The 20587-nt window shown below is 45.0% G+C and overlaps 1 protein-coding gene across 2 annotated transcripts in view; it reads right to left on the bottom strand.

The window, feature by feature from the left end:
* L3MBTL2 (L3MBTL histone methyl-lysine binding protein 2) overlaps positions 1–20587 on the bottom strand; it is a 1258415-nt gene that overhangs the window by 1200985 nt on the left and 36843 nt on the right. For both annotated transcript variants that reach the window (XM_069654433.1, XM_069654434.1), the window contains exon 2: positions 14174–14432. In XM_069654433.1, coding sequence (XP_069510534.1) covers positions 14174–14432 — 259 coding nt within the window. The remainder of the gene's footprint in view (positions 1–14173; positions 14433–20587) is intronic.

Genomic DNA, 20587 nt, shown 5'->3' with positions numbered 1-20587 from the left:
CCCAAGCTAATTCCGCTTGAGCCTGTAAGGATATCTTCACTCCAACCAGCAGACCCCCAAATGGACTTCCTAGCAGAGATCTCCTTGCAGGTGAAGTAAAAGTTAAATACCCAGAAATCACAAATGTCTCAGTTTTCATCGTTTCTTGTACCATTATTATTGTTGGTTGTTCTATATAGGTTAAGGCAGAGTGCCATTTCATCAAGTTCACATACCCGCAAGAATTCCAAGATATAATTTGCATATTCATATCAGTGCATGGCTATTTAGCAGGCATAGATAATTTTGGACATAGGATTGCCGAAAGCATAGGTTCCAACCATGGTAGTCCTTTTGTGTTGGCTACAAATTTCAATATTTCCAGCATTCCTCCATCCAGCCCTGCTTCAGATTGCGTACAAGGTCCGCCCGCTACTTCAATCTTTTCAGTACCCTTGCCTGGTGTTTCTAAAAATATTAAAGCCTCCGACTCACAGTCAAACGTTAACAGCGTTAGACCCTCCTTTTTTATTTCCTCACGATTAGACCAGATACATTTCATTATAGCCTCAGAGGTAAGATAACAAATAGCCCTGTGATTATTTTCAGTTGCCAAAGAAACCCTTGTAATGTCCTCAGATTTAATTATTCTCAATTGAGGTATTTTTGAGAATACGGAGAATGTGTAGGATCGATTAATGCGATTATTCGCCAATATGCTTTCATCCCCCATAAATCCAATAATGTACTGTGTTGACATTTCGCTTCATTGTGGCCTAGTAGGAGGTGTACTTTTTCCTATATTTATTACTGTCACATCCAATGGGGATGCCCTAGTAACCACACGGGATTTGACTCAAGTGAAAATGTGCACTTGTTATCGGATATATCATATTCCTTATTTGAGTTATTCATATTAGTTTGTTTCCCAGATAAGGACCTTTTTAGTGGAGGACCATGGATAGATATATGGCTCGGGGCAAAAAAGGTATCCACATTATTTACTTCATTTATTGATAAATTCCCAGGCAGGGTCCTCAAAGGTACCTCAGCCATTTCCGCTTTTTTGCCTTGGCCATTTACCATCACTACATTTTCCTTTTTGTCGAATAAACAATTTTCCAACCTTATTAAATCATCACATATTACATTAATTTTATTGCTATTTCTATTTCTTACTTCTGATTGTGTTTCATTACTCAGTCTACATACATTATTTACATTTGTTCGATTATTCGAGACATTAGTACATATCTCACTATAGGAATTCCTCATAGGTATTTTTAGGGAGACGCTGATTCCTCCGTCCTGATGCTTTATTTGACTTTTCGACGTACAGCATCTGCCTACTATAGAGAAATATTCACTTAAGGTGGCTTTTGCTGAGTTTTGAATAATGCAGTCCGTGTTAAACCTTTCATTTCCCTTTTCCTGGGTTAAATGATCTTTTGGAATAATCGTGTCTGTTTTTTGATGTAACACAGTTTTAGAAGTTAAGGTTTTCTGAGAGTTTAATTTTGCCAATTTTGTAGTACTAGTTTTTATCCTTCCCATATTGGTATGCACGCCTTCCTTCACTAGCGAGGAGGTGCCGCAGCCTCCACCTCCTTTTTCCACTCTTACTTCAGTTGCAGGAGTGAGGGCATCCTGACTCTCTTTGGACAACTGGTTTAAGTCAATGAGCTCCTCATCTGTAATTTGTAAGAAAGGAGTTGATTTTAAGGCCTTCTCCTCCCTCCTTCTTTTCACAAGTCTTTTCACAGCACGCATATGCATCCTTTTGGCCCGGCGAGACATAAAGGTTGGGGTTACTTCGGTGTGAGTATTTTCAATCTCTGCCTTTTTTTGGTTTTCAATTTCATCCAACAAGACAGAAGGACTGTCAGGCAGTTCTAAAATCGGAACTTTGGCAAGAGGACTACGCAGCGTATCACAAGGGTGTGTTTTATTAAGTAATTGTGAAACTATTGTATCATTTAATGCAATTATCGAAGCTTTAATCTCACTCAAGTCATTCTCACAAGAGCACTTCAGCGGCTCGGATGAAATCCCATGTGATTGCCTAGAATTGTTACATTCTAGGTGAACAGGAAGCGAACATTGTGTACTTCTCTCGTGACACTCATTTGTAGGCTCTCTTGATCTTTGGCCACCTATTTCATATTGTAAAGATCTCAGGGTGTCAATTGCGGTTATAAAGCCCTCAATTTTATCCATCTTGGAACAAAAATAATGCATAATTGCCTTTAATTCCTTTAATTCCAAGTGGGTAAATTCATGGCCCTTATCGAGAAGATCTAATATTTTTGTGATCACTGGAAGGGGGCTAGGAGATTGAGGTTCAACACTGCCCCTATCAGATAAGTTACCCTCAGAATCATCATTTATGGACCTTCTTTGGGCTTTAATTTGCTCAGGAGAGTACATTAAAGCATGCAAAATCACTTCAGAGCCTCCTTTGCCTATTATTTCATTGTGAGTTTTCATGATGTCCTTTCTACAAGTTGGTTTAACATTCCCCTTGTTAGATGATCTATGAACAAGTGGAGTCATCATATCAATGGATAGATTAACCTGTTCATTTAAATCAGCCATTTTCCTCATAGTTATCCTAAACGGGTCCTCATTAAAAGTGCAAGGTAGTAATGGGGTTGTGCAATTCCCCAAACTCACCCTAGCATCATTATTTACTTCCTCTTTCCTGAAATTGTGCAAAGAGGCAGTTGGGTAGGCATGAATCTGAGCCACATAAGTAGTTTGTATTGGAGTATCAATGCTATTCAAATTATCATCTTTAGCAACCTCAGCTAAAGTGTTATTATGTAATAGCTCATTATCAAGAATACTCCTTTTGTGACCTGAGGAGTCATTATTAGTTTCAGTACAAGCTTTCAATATTGCCTCAGTGCACCGCCCACTACGCAATCCATTAGCCATAGTTAAAATGCGAGATATAGCTCTTGTGCAATGTATTAGTATAGAGACAGAGTTCAGAGCCTGCTCGATAAATATCAGAATAAAACAATGGTGGGTAGAGACTAATCCAACTTTACCCCCGAAATCTAATGGAATACGAATTAGCACGTTATAAGGTGACAAGCACCTAACACTTTATAATGAAATATCAGCAATTAAAATATAGCCTCGCCCTCACTCACCAGCGCATATGAGAAACTCATAAAATCTTCATATTCTAGCAATATATCATAGGGTTCACTACTTTCAGCATGAACCTGAGTGTTAACACTTTTAAAAATAGTGCCTCCGGGATCAAACGTTACTGATCACAGCAGTCTCCCTTCTGAATGTGCCGCCAAACAGCCGCACAACAGCCTTTGCGCTTTACCCCTGACGGGCTTAACGCCGCAAGGGTGGCTCGAGCGTGGTGTTAAGCTCTGGGTGGAATCACGTGATTGATCACGTGCAGGCAATCGGGCCCGCCTCCTCCAGGAAGCAGGGCGTCAGGTAGGAGAAACGCTTCTCCAGCAAGAGCAAGCTCGCAGTGCTGTATAGAAGCAACAATCAGGAAAGCGTCCAGGAATTAAAAGCTCTCCTTTACTCTGTGCGCCGCTCGGGCGGCTCGAGCGTGGTGTTAAGCTCTGGGTGGAATCACGTGATTGATCACGTGCAGGCAATCGGGCCCGTCTCCTCCAGGAAGCAGGGCGTCAGGTAGGAGAAACGCTTCTCCAGCAAGAGCAAGCTCGCAGTGCTGTATAGAAGCAACAATCAGGAAAGCGTCCAGGAATTAAAAGCTCTCCTTTACTCTGTGCGCCGCTCTGGCAGCTCGAGCGTGGTGTTAAGCTCTGGGTGGAATCACGTGATTGATCACGTGCAGGCAATCGGGCCCGCCTCCTCCAGGAAGCAGGGCGTCAGGTAGGAGAAACGCTTCTCCAGCAAGAGCAAGCTCGCAGTGCTGTATAGAAGCAACAATCAGGAAAGCGTCCAGGAATTAAAAGCTCTCCTTTACTCTGTGCCCATTATACCAAATGGATGTACAATTGAAACAAATGAATAAAATACACATTCACCTGCCAAGTGAAGATTTAAAAATCAGCACTGTTGTTACCAAATGGGGCCAGCCAAGAAACAAGGAGGGCTAAATATTCCCCACTTGTTTCTTTCTGTTCTCTTTTCTCATACCCTAAAACACTACAAGTGCTATTCTGCACAAAACACACAGACAAAATAATAGCTTCTAATAAAAAATACATTAACCAAATAAATACACCTTCTCCTCTCAGCACCACACATAGAAAGCGTAGCTTTAGTACCACAAATATATGTATTCAGTAGCACCTGACCAGTCAGCAGAGTAGTAACTGATATAATGACTCCTTCTGCGTGTTAGTGTCCTGCTGAAGCCAGAAGGCAAAATGTAGGCAGGTCTAAACTGCGCATTTTAAAGTATGATTGAGAAGGCATATATCTCTACCTTTGGGCTATTCTTAGTTACTACGGCCCTGCCCAAAATGTGACATCAACGAATGCACAAAAAGACAAACTGCCCTACTATTGAACAATTTTTTCTAATGTTTTCTTTTTATGCTTCACACATAATTCTTTACATGACAAAAAAAGAATTGAAGCAAAGAATAGCAATATGTATTCAAGTGAATTTTTTATTCAATTCGTGCATTTTTTATGACTCCAACTTTATGTATTAAAATGGCAACTATTTGGCTCTGTATTTGGCTTCGGCTTTGGCCCGTTATTCGGCTGAATACTAAATATAAGATTTGGTAAACCCCTAGTGTTAATACACACAAAACGTGTGTTGATCTTGCTAAGGAAAAACTATGCAGTAAATTAAAAGTGTAGGTATTGGAAATATTTACTTAAAAAAAGGTCAAAAAACATTATTTTGTTAAAAATAGAAGGCAAATAAATATGGGTCTATAGTTCTAGGGTCATTTCCCTCATGTCAGAGGCTGGTTACAAAAATTATCCTTACACAGTGATCACTAACAAAAAAACATTGTTAAAGGGACGTTATGGTTAAGTTAACCTATCTCCTTTACTGAAATAACTATGCTAAAGGAAGGTTCTGGTTACAGTGCCCTACTAAAAACCTATCAAATTCACGGACAAAAAAACGTTCTTACGGGGACGTTATGGTTCAGTTGCCCTGAATTTGATAGGTTTTTCTTAGGGCAACTGAACCATAACATTTCTGTAACAACGTTTTTTGTCAGTGAAGTTGATAGGTTTTTAGTAGGGCACTGTAACCAGAACCTTCCTTAAGCATCGTTTTTTCAGTAAAGGGGATAGGTTTTTAGTAGCGCAACTTAACCATAACGTCCCTTTAACAATGTTTTTTTATTAGTGAATTTCATAGGTTTTTAGTAGGGCACTGTAACCAGAATGTTGCTGTAGCATACTATTTTCAGTAAAGGTGATAGGTTTTTAGAAGCGCAACTTAACCATAACGTCCCTTTAGCAATGTTTTTTGTTACTGAATTTCATAGGTTTTTAGTAGGGTACTGTAACCAGAAAGTTGCTTTAGCATAGTTGTTTTCTGTAAAGGTGATAGGTTTTTGGTAGCGCAACTGAACCATAATGTCCCGTTAACGTTTTTTCATGGAATCCTTGGCATGACAAACTTGTTGAAAGCCCAAATTCATCTGTGTATGTATCCCTTTGTGCTACCCATTCCCTTTCCTAATAGTGTCTACATATGTTAGAAATTAAAGGTGTACATGTTAAGTGTTGGTGAGTGGTTTTTCTTTTGAGTTAACATTGTATGGTGAGTCTGTGGCGCACATGGTTTCCTAGGGAGACTGCGACTGGCCGGCGTATGTGCAATCACAATGCAGGTATCCGTAGGACGCCAGTACTGGCCGCATGGCCGCATCTTCTAATGCACTTTTAATTAGTTGTTGGAGCGCACGTCTGTCCATTAAACGTATATGTGCATGAGTAGGGTATCCTCTGCATGCTGGTTACAACGCCCCTGTCGTCAGCCCTACGGATTCATACGGTAGGCTACCGCATTTCAAGCAGTACTGCCGTCTATGTGGTTTGCTGTGCAAACCTACCAATTTATGGCTGCAGCATGCCTGGCTGTATGAGGCCCATTGGAAACAAGGAACAGCAACCTCCAGTGTACGCTGGGCGTGTTAAATGTCGCATTAATTTGATTGATGGGCTGCTTGCCTTTCCATGACCCGTGAAACAGACACACCGTCTCTGCAGTGAGCACCATGACGGAAAGTGCCAAGGGTTCGCCTGCGGGTCGTAGAGTTTGATAAAACATTTAACTGCAGGTGTGACAGTCTGTAGTGAGTCTGCAAAATGGCAAAGCTGGTGCGGCTTGGTCACTCACATACAAGTGCATGTAAAGACAAGTAAGCAAACAGCAGATTCTTGGGAGCGCAAAGAATATCAGTGGTGGTTTGAAAAGTACTGTAGCCAAATGGGGCACGCTGAATAAATATATTCCTGCTCCACATAATGAAGCTGCGTTTCTCCTTGTTGTAAGCATTCTTGTATTGCAGAATGTATTCATCTCTGTGAATGCTGGACCTACAGCTAATGCCGTACCATGAAGTGTCCGTACTGCATGTGAAGAGAACTGAAATCGAAACCCAAGGCACCAGTGAGCAGGGTACTGCCCTTCCAACAATGCAGTAGGTTAATTTCATGTACAGCATTCTTCACATCTGCTCCTGCCAGCAACAGGTACACTCCTGTAGGGCAGCAGATCCTTAAAACATCCTTGCACACCATATGCTGCGCTGCAGACCCTTACCTGGCAAAGGGCATTGTATGTACTGCAACACGCTACTCTACAGAGGGAACCTGCTAGGAAAAGGTCGGTCCGGGAGCATGACAGTGACTGCCGCCTATTTAAGTGAGGGCCACCCAACATTTCCCTCTCTGTGCACGTGCACTATGTTATCCCTCTAGGTGGTGCCCCTTGCGTACCGGCCCTTGGCCTTCCCTTTCCTTCTGTGTCGTGTGTTACAAGATCAAAATAAATAGAAACCAACTGGAAAAGGAAAAAGGTTCAATGAGAAAAGCTCCTTTCAGAGTTAGAAAATGGAACTGCCAATGAACGGCTGCAGGGTGCCGCGCACCGTATATGCTCCACAGAATGTGCGCTAAAAAAAAGAGGCGTGGGTCTGTGGAAAACACTGTAGTGGAATCGGGTAGAAAGGGCTGGCTGTAAAAAGATTTTTCTTTCCGTGTTGCTGTGTGTTTTGAAGCGTTTAAGAGTGCAACACCTACTACAAAAATTCTTCCTGTACTTCCAAGAAGGGCAGCAAGGCATGTTGGATAGGTTGTGCAGAAATCGGAATGGCAGGAATAGTAAGATGAATGCTATTTGTGGGAAAAACTCTTCGTGCTGTGAAACGTCATATTCCCATTTCGGAAGTACGACATTGTCACATGTCGTAAAAAGGCACAAATAGACTTCTTCGCAATGCACCAGGCTTTCTCCATTTCCGGACCAAATGAAAAATAACGCAGCCATATCTGTTTCTGCATAATGCGATAAAACATTATGCAGGAGATGGGAAACATACGCATGAACAGGGCAAGTGCCTCCTTCATCGCAAATGGCACAAACTCCAGTAACATGTTGTGAACTTTTCACTCCACAATGTAGAACAATAATGTCGGCATGATCACGCGTCACCAAAGTCCCACAAAGACAAACCAAAATCAGTCACTTCATTGCAGGTACTCCATACCAGTACAAATCCACATGATAGAATCCAAAATGAGCAGCCACTGCACAGTGTTTTCCATTCACTTTCAATCAATGTATTCAGAACTCGCCCAAATACCGGACGCTGTGTCTCGTGAAACAAATAGCCATAACCGCACCTTCTGCATTTTTGTTGACAAATACACTGTGTAACACAGTCTGTGCGTACAAACCACACCCAGAAACCTTATTGAGCAATCCCGTAGCCTGCACAGGGCCATTTCTATGGGCGCCATCAGCAAAAGGCCCGAGTTTGACACGTGCAACCCTGCAACTATCGCGAAGTCCGCAAACCTATCACGCTGTGTACGCAGGGGTTGGGTAATACATTTCAACCAGGGTAGGGGATTTCGCATGTAGTGGCGGCTTTGAAAAGAGCCTTTTCTTTTTGTTTTTTTAAAAGCGCTTCCATAGAAACACATTTCTCCCAGTTTGTAGAACTATTTTTTTTGGCCTTCGCCTCACATTCTTACAATAGCGTCTTTGATATAAAACAAAATATCATTGCCACTGGTGGTCAAAGAAATGCCATTGGTATTGAAAAGCTGCACATATCGAGACCCAATGTTGTAATTCTCACAGGAGAAAATCCCAGCAGCACTCAAGAAGTCACACACACTTCTGTTGATAAGACCCCTTCCGACCTCTGGCTGGCGACATAGTCCCATACTATTCTTGGAGGTATACGTGAGAAAAGCACCTTTGCAGTGGGAAAAATGTGCTTCACTGCTTTCATCAACCTCTTCAGTTGACGGTACACATGTGAACAATCCATGGAGGCCTCCATAGTGCACAACCACAACATGTACAGTAGAGTAAGTGGCCACTCGTCGACATTCTGCAAGCACAACGCTGAAACTGCAGACATCGACACCGCACCACAAAGCCTCCACTCCCCCCAAATCGAAATTGCCATAAAAGTCTCTTTCGACGGCATACTGGAGCAGATCTCGCAAAAGGCATCACCCACGATGAAAACTGTGCGTCTCTCCATCTCTGGCAGCCTCACTATACAGAGTAATGAAAAACAATATTGCTGCCCCTTCCTGTAACGCACACCCTGAGCACCTGATTGGACAATCCCCACAGTCCCATTTCCATTGACCAGCATGGTGAGAAGCGCAGAATGTGGCATGTGCGCTTCCCCAAGTACCGTGCCCCAGTAAAGCAGGAGCAGTCCTCCTTCCTTTTTCACTATTTTTTGTCCATCACTACCTCATTGGGTACTGTTAAATAGTCACACACGCATCCACCGATGGCATCCAAGACGTTAGCATCTAACACTGTCACTTCTGTACAACACTTCATATGTACCGTTACATATTCAGCCTCCAAGTGTCATGTCATTGGAAAGCACGTCCAGTAGAAAGTTCAGTAAAAGAATGCAAGATTTGTGCTGTGCGTCAACATTCATCCACGAGTACCGATCACCACAAAGTGGAGGTATCAATACTTTTTCTGCAGTATGTTTACAACTCTGTTATAAGTGCCTGTGCGCACGGTATCTGCCACTGAGAGTCCATTACGTTCTTAAAAAGCTTACAGTTTTTTTCTCCCATCAAGTGGCACTTCGATTGTATGTGCTTGCAACATTTCCATTTATCCATATCACCCATTGTAATATCGAAACAGGAACTCACTTCTTTCCTTCTGACAATACTATGATTTTTTTCCCCACTAACCCATCTCCTACATAAATCGTAAAAATATAGCACCAAAACCAGCATTGCATGTATGTTACCAACCTAAAGCATGGTCCGAAAAGCTCACTGTCTCCACAGCTGTGGTTCTCTTTAGGCTAGACTATTGCAACAGCCTCGTTCTAAATCTGCCAGCTTCTGCTCTCCGCCCTCTGCAACTCATCCAGAAGAGGACTGCGCGCCTTGCCCTTGGCCTAAAGCACAGGAATCATATCTCTCCGGGACTGGAATGTCTACACTGGCTCCCAGTAGCTGCGAGGAATAAGGTCAAAACCCTCTGCATTATGCACAAGGCCTTCTGGGCCCTGGGGCCTCTATACCTGCAACTCTCACTTCCTAAATATCTCCGTGCTCGAGCTCTTCCCTCATCCGCCTCCAACTCTCTCAGGGTCACTCGCTTCGGCAAGCAACCAGTTGGTGGTAGATCTACTTCTTTGGCTGGGGCCTCCCTCTGCAACAGCCTCCCTGAAACTTGAGGACCATCGTTGGTTCCGGAAACACCTCAAAACCTTTTTCTTTGCCTCTGCTTTTTCTCCTCCTCTCCCTTGTGGACTTCCTGGCTGAAACGGATTCTGCACTGGTTACCTGAATACCCTCTTATCTCGGCCCCAGTCCACCTCCCCCGCCAGTCGCACCGGATGTGGCACGTTTAATCCTGAAATTACTGCGGAATCTGCTGAGTTATCGTGCTAGGAAGGGGGTGAGGGAGAAGAAGTGTGAAACAGGTTAGGGGATTGGGTCTTTATTCGTCCCTCGGAAAAGATGTATTCTTTTGGTGTTTTCTTTTTTACGTGCTTACAAAGAACCTTTTTTGTTTTTGCTCTTTATCAGAGTTTCTCTCTTGTTTGTCTCCTTACATTGTTACTGGATTGTCTTGAACACATTTTGCACAGTGTAAAACAAAACAGCATTGCCAATGTTGGTCAAAAAAATGCCATTTGCATAGAACCAGTGCAAATTTCGCTCATTAATGATGTCATAGGCGGTGCAGAACATCCCAGCAGTGGACATAAATTGACACATGCTTCTGTTAATGAAACACCTTCCAACCTCTGGCTGGGGACAAATTACACCGCCATGGTCCCATGTTCCTCTTGGTGGTATGCTGGATAAAACCCCTTTGGCAGTGGGAAAAATCTGCGTCACTTCTTCCATCAACTTCTTTAGGGGACGGACCAAACGTTCACACGGTACCCCAAATGTAGACTTCCATAATGCAGCACGACAACATCAACAGTACCGACAGAGGCCACACATCTGCAAAGATCAACCATACCGCTGAAACGGCCCTCAGACAGTGCCCCAGAAAGCCTCCACTCCTTCCAACGCAAAATTAGCAGCCATGCCTCTTTGCGCGGCATACCTGTACAGATCTTGCACAAAGGTATCACCCACTATTAGTACACTGCGTCTCTCCATCTCTGCCTGCCACCCTCAATACACAGATTAATGGGGAAAAATAGTACCGGCCCTTCCTGTGAGGCACACTCTCGACACCGGATTGGCTAAAACCCACAGTTCCATTACCATGGCCACCATGCTTAAAGGGACAGGATGTGCCACGTACGCTTTCCCAGCTACGGCGAGGGCCGCGCCCCAGTAAAGCAGGGACAGTCCTCCTTCCCTTTCCACTCCAGCCAAGCATCCAAGGCGCTAGGCCCTCAGCACATACAACACGCCATAGTACACCCTATGTTTAAATGCTCATGGCATGTTCAATGCACTCCCCATCTGCAATTGAGCCTGCCAGCTTTCACCGTGGCCACATATTTGCATGCATGGCTGCATAACATTGCGTTGGGTGTGCTGAACGGTATGTAGGTTGCTGTGTACATTGTCCATATTTTACATGTGTGAAGCTGAGCACTTCCTTTCATGACGCAATATCTTATAGCAGTTCCTAAAGCAAGGATCTTATAAGGGCCTAACCATACCAAACGCAAATGGTCACACGTGGCTCCCTAATGTGCAACAGGTGCAATGATCTACATCATATGCTAATGCACGCACAGCAGCTCACTTCTGCTGTTCTACCAAGTCTACAATGTCCTCCACAGCCATTGTGTAAAGGTCCCCACCTTCGAAGCATTCCTGCATTATGTTGTGGTGGCTGTGAGGAAGGCCTAGGCTCTTGGGTGCATGGACTATGGCCTTCGGCCATGCACCCAACAGTCTAAGGCTTGCCCACACCCACCACAACATAACAGAGCCATGCAGGCGAACATGTAGCCATGTACCAGAATTCACAAAGGCAACCTAGGCACCGGCACTTCTACACACACGCTGCACCATAATACAGCGATGCATGCAAACATATTCCAGTTACCATAATCCACAAAAATACCACAGTGTTTGGCACCGTTACCCACTTCCATTCACAAAGCATTGTATTACTTGCTAGCCAAACCACAAAATCTTCACGACATTGCTCCTGCTCCCAACACTCTAGTAAGTGCATAAAACCAATACAGCATAGTGCAATACAACACTTAGTATTCTGCCCAATGCAGACTACCCAAGCACATATAAGAACCAGTTCAATCGTACCTTCTTCTATATGGACACTATTCCAACACTGCACCCAGTGGACACACTGCATGACTGCTCACTGCAGCATCTCCACCCATACACCAACAACTGTAGGATGTTCTAACAATCACCACACCCATGGAACCAACAATGTATGCAATGCAGCCAAACCACACACACAAAGCAACAATGTCAAACCTACTTGCAACCAGTGGACATACCTATTCAACCAGTGGACATACTTTTCTGTGCAAGGGCTCGAGTCATGCATCGAAGGGGCTACGGACTTACCACACACAACACACCATAGAACACGCCATGTTTAAATGTTCATGTCAAGTGGAATGCACTCCCTTTCTGCAATTTAGCCTGCCAACACTCATCACAGAAAGAGATTGCCGCTGGAGCCGTCCTGCCATGATGAAGGCTGCCTGCAATCACCACACAAGGCTGTTGCCTGTTGAGGTAACCACGAATTGGCGTAGTATGCACGGATACTGCTGGCACACCACCGTCTTCTTCTAATGAGATATCTCAGATGAACCACTTCTCACTCCCCCACCCTTTCCATCCCTTCTTCCCACCACCAGATGCCGTAAAGATTTTTTTTTCGGCCCTTTCGCTGCCGCATTGTCATCGGATAAAACATGCCGGCTTTATCATGTCACGGCACACTGCAGTGCAATCAAACGTTTGACCGTGCAGCAAACAGGGTAATGGAACGCCGGAGCAGAGCCAGCTATGACTAATTTTAGTGAGCATACTGTTACGTCAAGAGCCCTAGCCATGCACACAATGCGCTTGGCACACACACCACAATACTATCCTCCGATACACCATGACAGCATCTCCCAAAAACGTTGACGCACAGCACGCTTCTCTCCAGCCAACCACCGGGTCCAAAGTTTGCCGACATCACGGCGTACTCCAAGCCAATGAAATGTTTGTCCGCGGAGCAAACAGGGAAATGGGTCCGCCAGATATCACACATTTTTTGAGACGTACATTTCAGTTCTTTGCAACAAATGTACTGGTCGGATTTCCACCAAACACACAAAAGCACTCTTTCGGAACCAAGCCCCGGCTCCTGCCGCGAATTTGGTTAAAATCCGTCCAGCCGTTTGGGTTGTAGCCGTGCGCATAGTTTTTGGCCATTCAGTCTATGGAAAAAATAAAAAAAGAAATGTGGGACCCCCTCTATAACTTTGCCCCCCCTGTACGAAACCTCACCAAACTTGCCAAACAAATTCAGAGCGGGCCAAATACTTCTTTTGCAAAGTTTGGTGAGGATCCTCCAGGGGGAGCCAAGTTATAAGCCGCCCAAAAAGTGGTCTTCTTATGGGTTAAGCAACTTTATCATAACTACACGGCGGCTACCGCAGGCCGTGTAATAAAGAAATGATATGCTAGAATGTAAATACCATAAAAACAGGCATTTGAAACAGGATTACACTTACATTTTGAGCGATAGGGTCACAGAGTTAAAACAACAAGTGACATTCCTTTCAAGAGTGTTTTCATGACCCACATTTTATAATGTATGATCAGCCAAGAAATAGCCTAGTATTTCACAAACAGCAGGATGTGTGTCAGGCAAGTGAAAGTCTGCTTCATTAAATTAATGACAACTAACCATCACACACACAAAGCGACCACACAGAATGATGTTCTCATGAACAAACATACGGTTACGGTTACGTTACATCTGTCTGATGCTAACCTATCATTTGTAATGCCATGTAGCACTGTCATGTATTGGGGTTGGGAGTGTTACATGCATTCATGTCAACATGCCCCATTCCATTACTTTAGGAGAGGCTAGACCAGATCTGTTGTTTATATTGCATTCTGGGACTTGTAGTCCTGAATTTATAATGGGCCAAACGAGAACTAAAAATCCTCAAATGCAAAGAAAATCCCACACTGGACTAGCATATCCTTAATGGAAGGAGGCATGCTGGCATGTACGTGATGGGCATGGAATTCCAGTAAACTGCAGTCTGACAATGCATAGCTAAGTCAGCTTTGAGCTGTTTAACCGACAAACAAGCAATTGCAAATAATAATGATACAAAGAAAAATTAACTTCAGTGTGTGAAATGTGATCTGGTGGTGGATTTAGTAGATGAGGCACAAGAGCTAGGTCCTCCTCAATGTGCTAAAGAGAGAGTCCATTCTGATCACAAAAGCAAAGAAGTGCTGCTCAAACATGGAGTCAGATGCTTTTCCACTGCTGGACCAAAAACACTCTCACCTGGTTCTGAGCCATTGACTCCAGATTTCCGATATGTTCCGGTTGGCGGTGTCTTTGGAACAGAAGATGCCATGTCCCCAGTATCATCCTCTGGTGCCAGGTCATCCTCGCTGGAGTCCATCATGTAGGAGCTGCTGTCACTTACAAGACTGCTGCCATAGCCCCGGAAACTGTCATACCCAGCTAAGAGGTCCATGTCGTCGTCCTCATCCACCTCCATCTGATCCGACATGCTGTCCAAAACCGGGGAGGGCATGAACTGCCAGGAGAGAAATGGAAAGAATGACACTGCAAATATGTTTTACTATACCAGAATGAGAGAACTGCCAGGCGAGAATAGAATAACTGGATAGCGAGAAAGAAACACAACGCTCTAGAGAACCTGAGCAGTACTACTGAATGGGAAGGATACTACTAAAGTGTGGATCAATGTATGTTTTAAAACACCTATGAGAGAGGAACAATAAAGGGGGGAAGTTAAGAGTGTGAGCAAACATTGCAGGCGAAATAAACCAAGAAGAACCAATGAATATTCAAAAGATCCAGTGGGAAAGAAGAATCGGTTTTAGAGTAACTGAGGAATTTCCTGAGCAACCAAAGGACTACATATGTTCTACAACACCTTGTGGAGAGAAACTCACAGTGAAAGAAACAGAATGTGAATCTGTTATGTTCTAGAGTGATTGTGGAAACATGCTACCAAAGGAGAAAACCACAACATGGTCATTCGATCACTCAATCCCTGGGTACTCTGCCTGACGCATGATCCTGCAATAACTGATTGACAATCCCTGGTTAAGATGGATTTCTAAAATCAGGACTGGTGAACAGATTTTAGGCGCCCACCCTAGTTATGGTGGACAGGGATCTCTAGAGAGTTTAGCCAAAACCCGATCAAAGTAGTGTGGCGAGCAGTCATGGCATAATCTTAGGAGAGTGTGAGCGTGGTCAAGGGCCCTCAATGAGTCCATAGAGGATAAAACACAATAATTCAATTAGACTGTATGAAAAATGAAATTAGCAGGTAGTATAATCACACAATACTCTACAATACAAATATATACACTCACCAGTATGTTCATCCACTATACATCATCAAATACATTTCCATGTAAAAAAACAGGTAAGTAATGCAGATGCAGTTCAAATGATGAGAACCAGTTACAAGATAAATTCTGTATACTTAACCTTAAGATGTATGGAGCCTAGTGCCCAAACAACACAAGGTTTCTCTCAGGTATTGGTTCTCTAAAGGAGTGCAATGGACTTGTGGAGGTGCTTCAAAATAGTGTCAAACTATTTAGAAGTTCACCAACAATTTACCAGAAGATGGGTAAGCTGTCCCCTCTCTTCCAGACCCAAGGCTAACCCAGGGGCAGGATACTTGACCCAGGTTTGACGACCAAAGGTAAGAAACAACCCTGAAGCCCACGTCAAAGGATATTCTCCAAGATAGTGTAGGGCAGGCACCCGGGGACTTGCCGACAATGGACTTGGAACATCAGAGAATCGCTGTTTCACCGAACAACAGTTGAGGCACAATTGCCTCCAAGTTATAAGGATGTGTTGGCCCAGCCGGATGCCCCGTTGGCAGAAAGCTGACTTTAAAGACTTGGAGTGTTGGGGGGGGAGCACAGATCCGGGGGACTACAATTAAAAACCTAACACCACACGGGGGAACCAACGTATCGGAGGTATTTCAGCTGGGGCAATCCAAGAAAAACACAACACCATCCCAAAAGATGGAGACCACTAAAGAATTAACCATGATTACGTGGAATGTGCAGGGGCTAAACTCACCTAGAAAACGGAAATCTGTGGAGCAGAGACTGAGCCACCTAGAAGCAGACATTGCATGCCTCCAGTAAAAGCATCTCCTGCAACCAGATGAAGAAAGAATAAACTTTCGACAATACCCCAGGAAATTCTTTGCCTCCTCGGGCCGGAAAAAAAGGGGAGTATCCATACTGCTCAGTCGGGCGGTGCCCCTAACCCAAATCTCAGTTAAACGGGACCCTATGGGGAGATACCTGCTGCTCAAGGGTCTCCTGGTAGATCTCCCGATCACCATAGCAGCAATTTACGCCCCGAACGCCGGGCAGGATCGCTTTCTCCGCAGTATCATCCGCACAATAACCTCCTTTACAGAAGGGCGTCTCCTAATCGGAGGAGACTTCAATCTCACCCTAGACCCTAACACGGACAAGACGCTTCCGCCCACTAGGGAAGACTTCTCCCGGGCACTGGGAACGGCTGAATTTCTGAGGGAGACAGGCACGGTCGACACCTGGAGACTGGCTCACCAGGGAGAACGAGATTACTCAATTTACTCGCACGTACACAGAGGCTACTCAAGGATAGATCCCCTACTAATGACGAGTGCACTCTTCCCCTGCATTGTAGACATACAAATTGGCCGCAGAGTCATATCTGATCACGCCCCAGTTATAGCCAAGCTGCAAGTTGAAGGCCTCCCAGCACCTACGCAGAAAGCCTGGAAACTCCAAGAGTATGTCCTAACAGACATAGCATCGGGCACCGAGCTACAAGGCTCCCTGGCGAACTACTTTACAGAGAACTCAGATAAAGGTACCCCGGAACCCATGGTCTGGGACGCAATGAAGCCGGTCATCAGAGGCGTAGCAATCAACTGCACAGCAGCACAGAAGAGAAAGCATCAACTCCAACTCACCAAGCTGGAGGAAGAAGTGAGCAAAATAGAAGGGCAATACAAAGTTCGCCAGTCCAGGAAAGTAGGCAGAGAACTTAAAAAAGCGAAGACAAAACTTGAAATGCACCTGGCGGATCAGACGGCCCGAGCGCTAGCCTACACAAAACAATTCTACTACATAAACAGTAACAGGGCCAACCGCCTGCTGGTCCAGAAGTTGAAGAAATTGCATTCCCGGAACAGGATACTAACACTTCGGGACCGGAAGGGCAGACCCTGCTGCGCAGAAACAGAGAAGTTAGAAATCATTACCAACTACCACAAGGGGATCATGTCCGGCCCTAACACGAGCAAGGAAGCACAAGCCCAATACTTGCAATCAGTCAAACGAGACACCCTGCACCCGCAGCTCGACGCCTTAGAACTCCCGATCACTGCGGAAGAAGTAGCAGAAACAATTCGATCCTTGAAAAACACAGCCCCTGGCCCAGATGGTCTGACCGCCCAATTTTACAAAAGATTCTCTCATATCCTGGCCCCCCTGACTCGCTATATAACACTTTCTTGGACACCGGCTCCGTCACCTCCTAAATGGAGGAGTCCCTGGCGGTTCTGATATTAAAACCAAGGAGGAACCCGTAGCTCTGCTCCTCATACAGACTGATCACACTATTGAACAACGACGCAAAGATCTTCTCTAAGCAGACTGGCAAAATACCTCCCAGAACTGATCCACCCAGACCAGACGGGATTCATTCCAGGTCGAAGCACCTTTGACAACACCAGACACGCCCTAAACTTTATCGAATCCGCAGGAAGGACGAGCGAGCAATTGGCAGTCCTGTCGCTAGACACAAACAAAGCTTTCGACATGCTAGACTGGGGATACATAGAGGAAGTCTTAAAACACTTAGGCTTCGGCCCAAAGTTCCGGAAATGGACCCTGGCCAACTATCAGCACCCAACCACAGAGCTAAGAATAAATGGTACCAAATCATCCAGATTCCATATCACCAGAGGCACGCGACAGGGCTGCCCGCTATCCCTGCTAATTTTTGCGCTATCCATGGAGCCGTTTGCCTGCAGAGTTCGCCAAAAATCCATAATAAATGGCGTAAAGGTGAAGGGAGAAACATACAAGATAGCTTTGTACGCAGACAATGTCCTACTTTCCCTGACCAAGCCCGAATCGTCCCTGTAAGCGCTTTGGAATGAATTGGACAATTTTGGAGCGGCCTCTGGATTCTCCATCAACCTCGAGAAATCCACGGCCATGGGAATCAACATCCCAGGAAGCATAACAGAAACATTAGCCACCATCCGCCCCATCCAATGGGCCAACTCACACTTCACCTAATCTGGGAGTAAAGATCCCAAAGAAAATAGAGGAAGCGTATAAGCTAAATTTCCCCCCACTGTTCAAGGAGCTCCAGGAGGACTTAGTAAGATGGCAAAAGCAAGAAGTGTCATGGCTGGGTAGAATAACAGCAGTAAAAATGAACCTGGTACCAAGACTCCTCTACCACTGCCCAGCTCTCCCAATCTCGATCCCCAGGAAGGCCCTGCACAAACTCCAAATAAATACAATGAAATTTGTCTGGGAGGGAAAAAAGCCACGAATAGCCAGAAGAGTGGTGATGAGGAGTAAGGTATCGGGAGGCCTGGGGGCCCCAGAAATAGAGAGATACTGCCTTGCTGCCCAACTCTTGCCAGCCTTTAGCTGGAAACTAACCACCAACAAGCCTTGTTGGGTGAAATTAGAAGAGGACTGGTCCTGAAGCCCCCCAGAAGCGCTCCCGCACATATCAGATCCATTGACCCCTCCAAAGAGGGGCCATTAACCGCAACCAAGAACACAGTGGAGAGCTGGAGGAAGGCGGCCAGGCGGTGGAACCGAAGCAGCACAACAGGCCCCCTTATCCCCAATCTGGGACAACCCGGACTTCACCCCCAGCAGAACGCCCAATGACTTCGAGCACTGGAAAACGGGAGGGCTGAAACACGTGGGAGACTTCTACGCGGAGGGAGCCCCACTTACTTTCGAAGAATGCAAGGCAAAATTCGGGGTGCGGGAAACAGAAAGATTCCGTTACACACAGATCTGACACTGGCTCTCACACCAGCCCATGCGATCTCAGGGCTGCAGAGAACTAATGGCGCTGGAACAAACGCTCGCAACGCCTCCCCCAGAGGGAAAACATCAGCCCTATATAGACTACTAGACAGAGCGGACCCCGACAAAAAGGAGGCTTACATGGAAAAATGGGAAAGGGACATCGGCAGGACAATTGAAATGGAAGAATGGGGACACATCTGGACCAGAACACAGAAGAGCTCGAAATGTGTCACCAACAAGGAAGGGGCAATTAAAACTTGCTATAGATGGTATTTAACCCCAGAGACCCTGAACAAAAGCAACCCAGCGATCTCCCCGCAATGCTGGAGGGGATGCACAGTCACAGGCACGCTATTTCATTTGCTTTGGACATGCCCAGCGGCCATTAAATATTGGAAGGAGATTCTGGACCTTATCAAACAGATCACAGGCCTAAAGATTCCATGGGACCCGGGAATAGTCCTACTGGGCAGCAAGGGGGAGGGCCAATTTCCACTGTCCGGCAACCTGTGAAACCTATGCTCACAACTACTCACAGCGGCAAAGATAGCTATGGCAAGGCTATGGCAACATCCATATGCTGGGACATCGCAGTAGTGGAAAAAATAACTGCAATCCGCCTGGGGAACAGAAAGAAGTTCTTCGACATTTGGGCCCCCTTTCTAGACTATGCGGAACGATTCCCAGGTATGGCTCCTTCGCTGGATAGATAAATATGACTAACGCAATCCCAAAACCGGTCCCGTGACCCACACCAAACTCACCCCCCCCCCCGAGTGATGTTAACCCGGGCACAGGAGCAGTTGAGAGCTAGACGAATCATCAGAAGTACCCAGTATCAGCCAAAATCCAGCAAAAACCCACACGCGGAAGACAAGTACCCACAGCAGTTCCCCCCAAGGACTACAGCACTCCTGATGACTCTTCCCCGGGTGCCCTCCCTTACCCCCAGAACCTCACCCGGTTATGTTTTAGTTATGTTATGGTTATTACGAGTATCTCGAAAACAATCTGCGTAAGAAATAAATGAATGCACTCGAGAATGTATGTTTCTGATAAAAACAAATAAAAAGATTAATTGAAGAAAAAAAAAAATACAAGAATTCAAAGGGGAAACAAAGATTCCCAGCACTGATAGTCTAAAGGACTAATACGTTTTGCAATAACATATGAGCAAAGGGCAAGAGAAGTGAAGCTAAAGGCTCAAATTTCATTCAAAAGGTCAGGGCAGGATAGAAAACAGCAAAGAGAATGGGGTTCCATAGGAAACTATGGAGGGAAAATTGCAAAAAGAAAATCTTTCATAACGACTGAGGTAAACAGTTTTGAGAAACGCACGGGGAGAGGTGCTGCTGATTGCAAAGAAAATGACAAACAGTAAAGCACCATGAGGCGATGGAATAATCAACTTGATCATTAAGACGTTCCTGTATACAGCTACTGGATCCCTAGTAAACATACGCAATGCATGCATGCAACTGTAACACGTCACTAAATCCTGCAAGGAAGGCACAATCATTGTACTTCCAAAGACTGTAAACCTGCTGAAAGCCCCAAAAACTACAGCTCTGACTTTTGAAAGGAATTGCAAAACGCTGCTCTGTCAATTTCGACTCTAGCAGAAACT

The sequence above is a fragment of the Ambystoma mexicanum genome, chromosome 3q, assembly GCF_040938575.1.
Source record: "Ambystoma mexicanum isolate Mex_15411 chromosome 3q, UKY_AmexF1_1, whole genome shotgun sequence".
NCBI classification, from domain to species: domain Eukaryota; kingdom Metazoa; phylum Chordata; class Amphibia; order Caudata; family Ambystomatidae; genus Ambystoma; species Ambystoma mexicanum.
The sequence above is the reverse complement of the archived record's forward strand: the minus strand, read 5'-3'. Positions and strand labels throughout refer to the sequence as shown.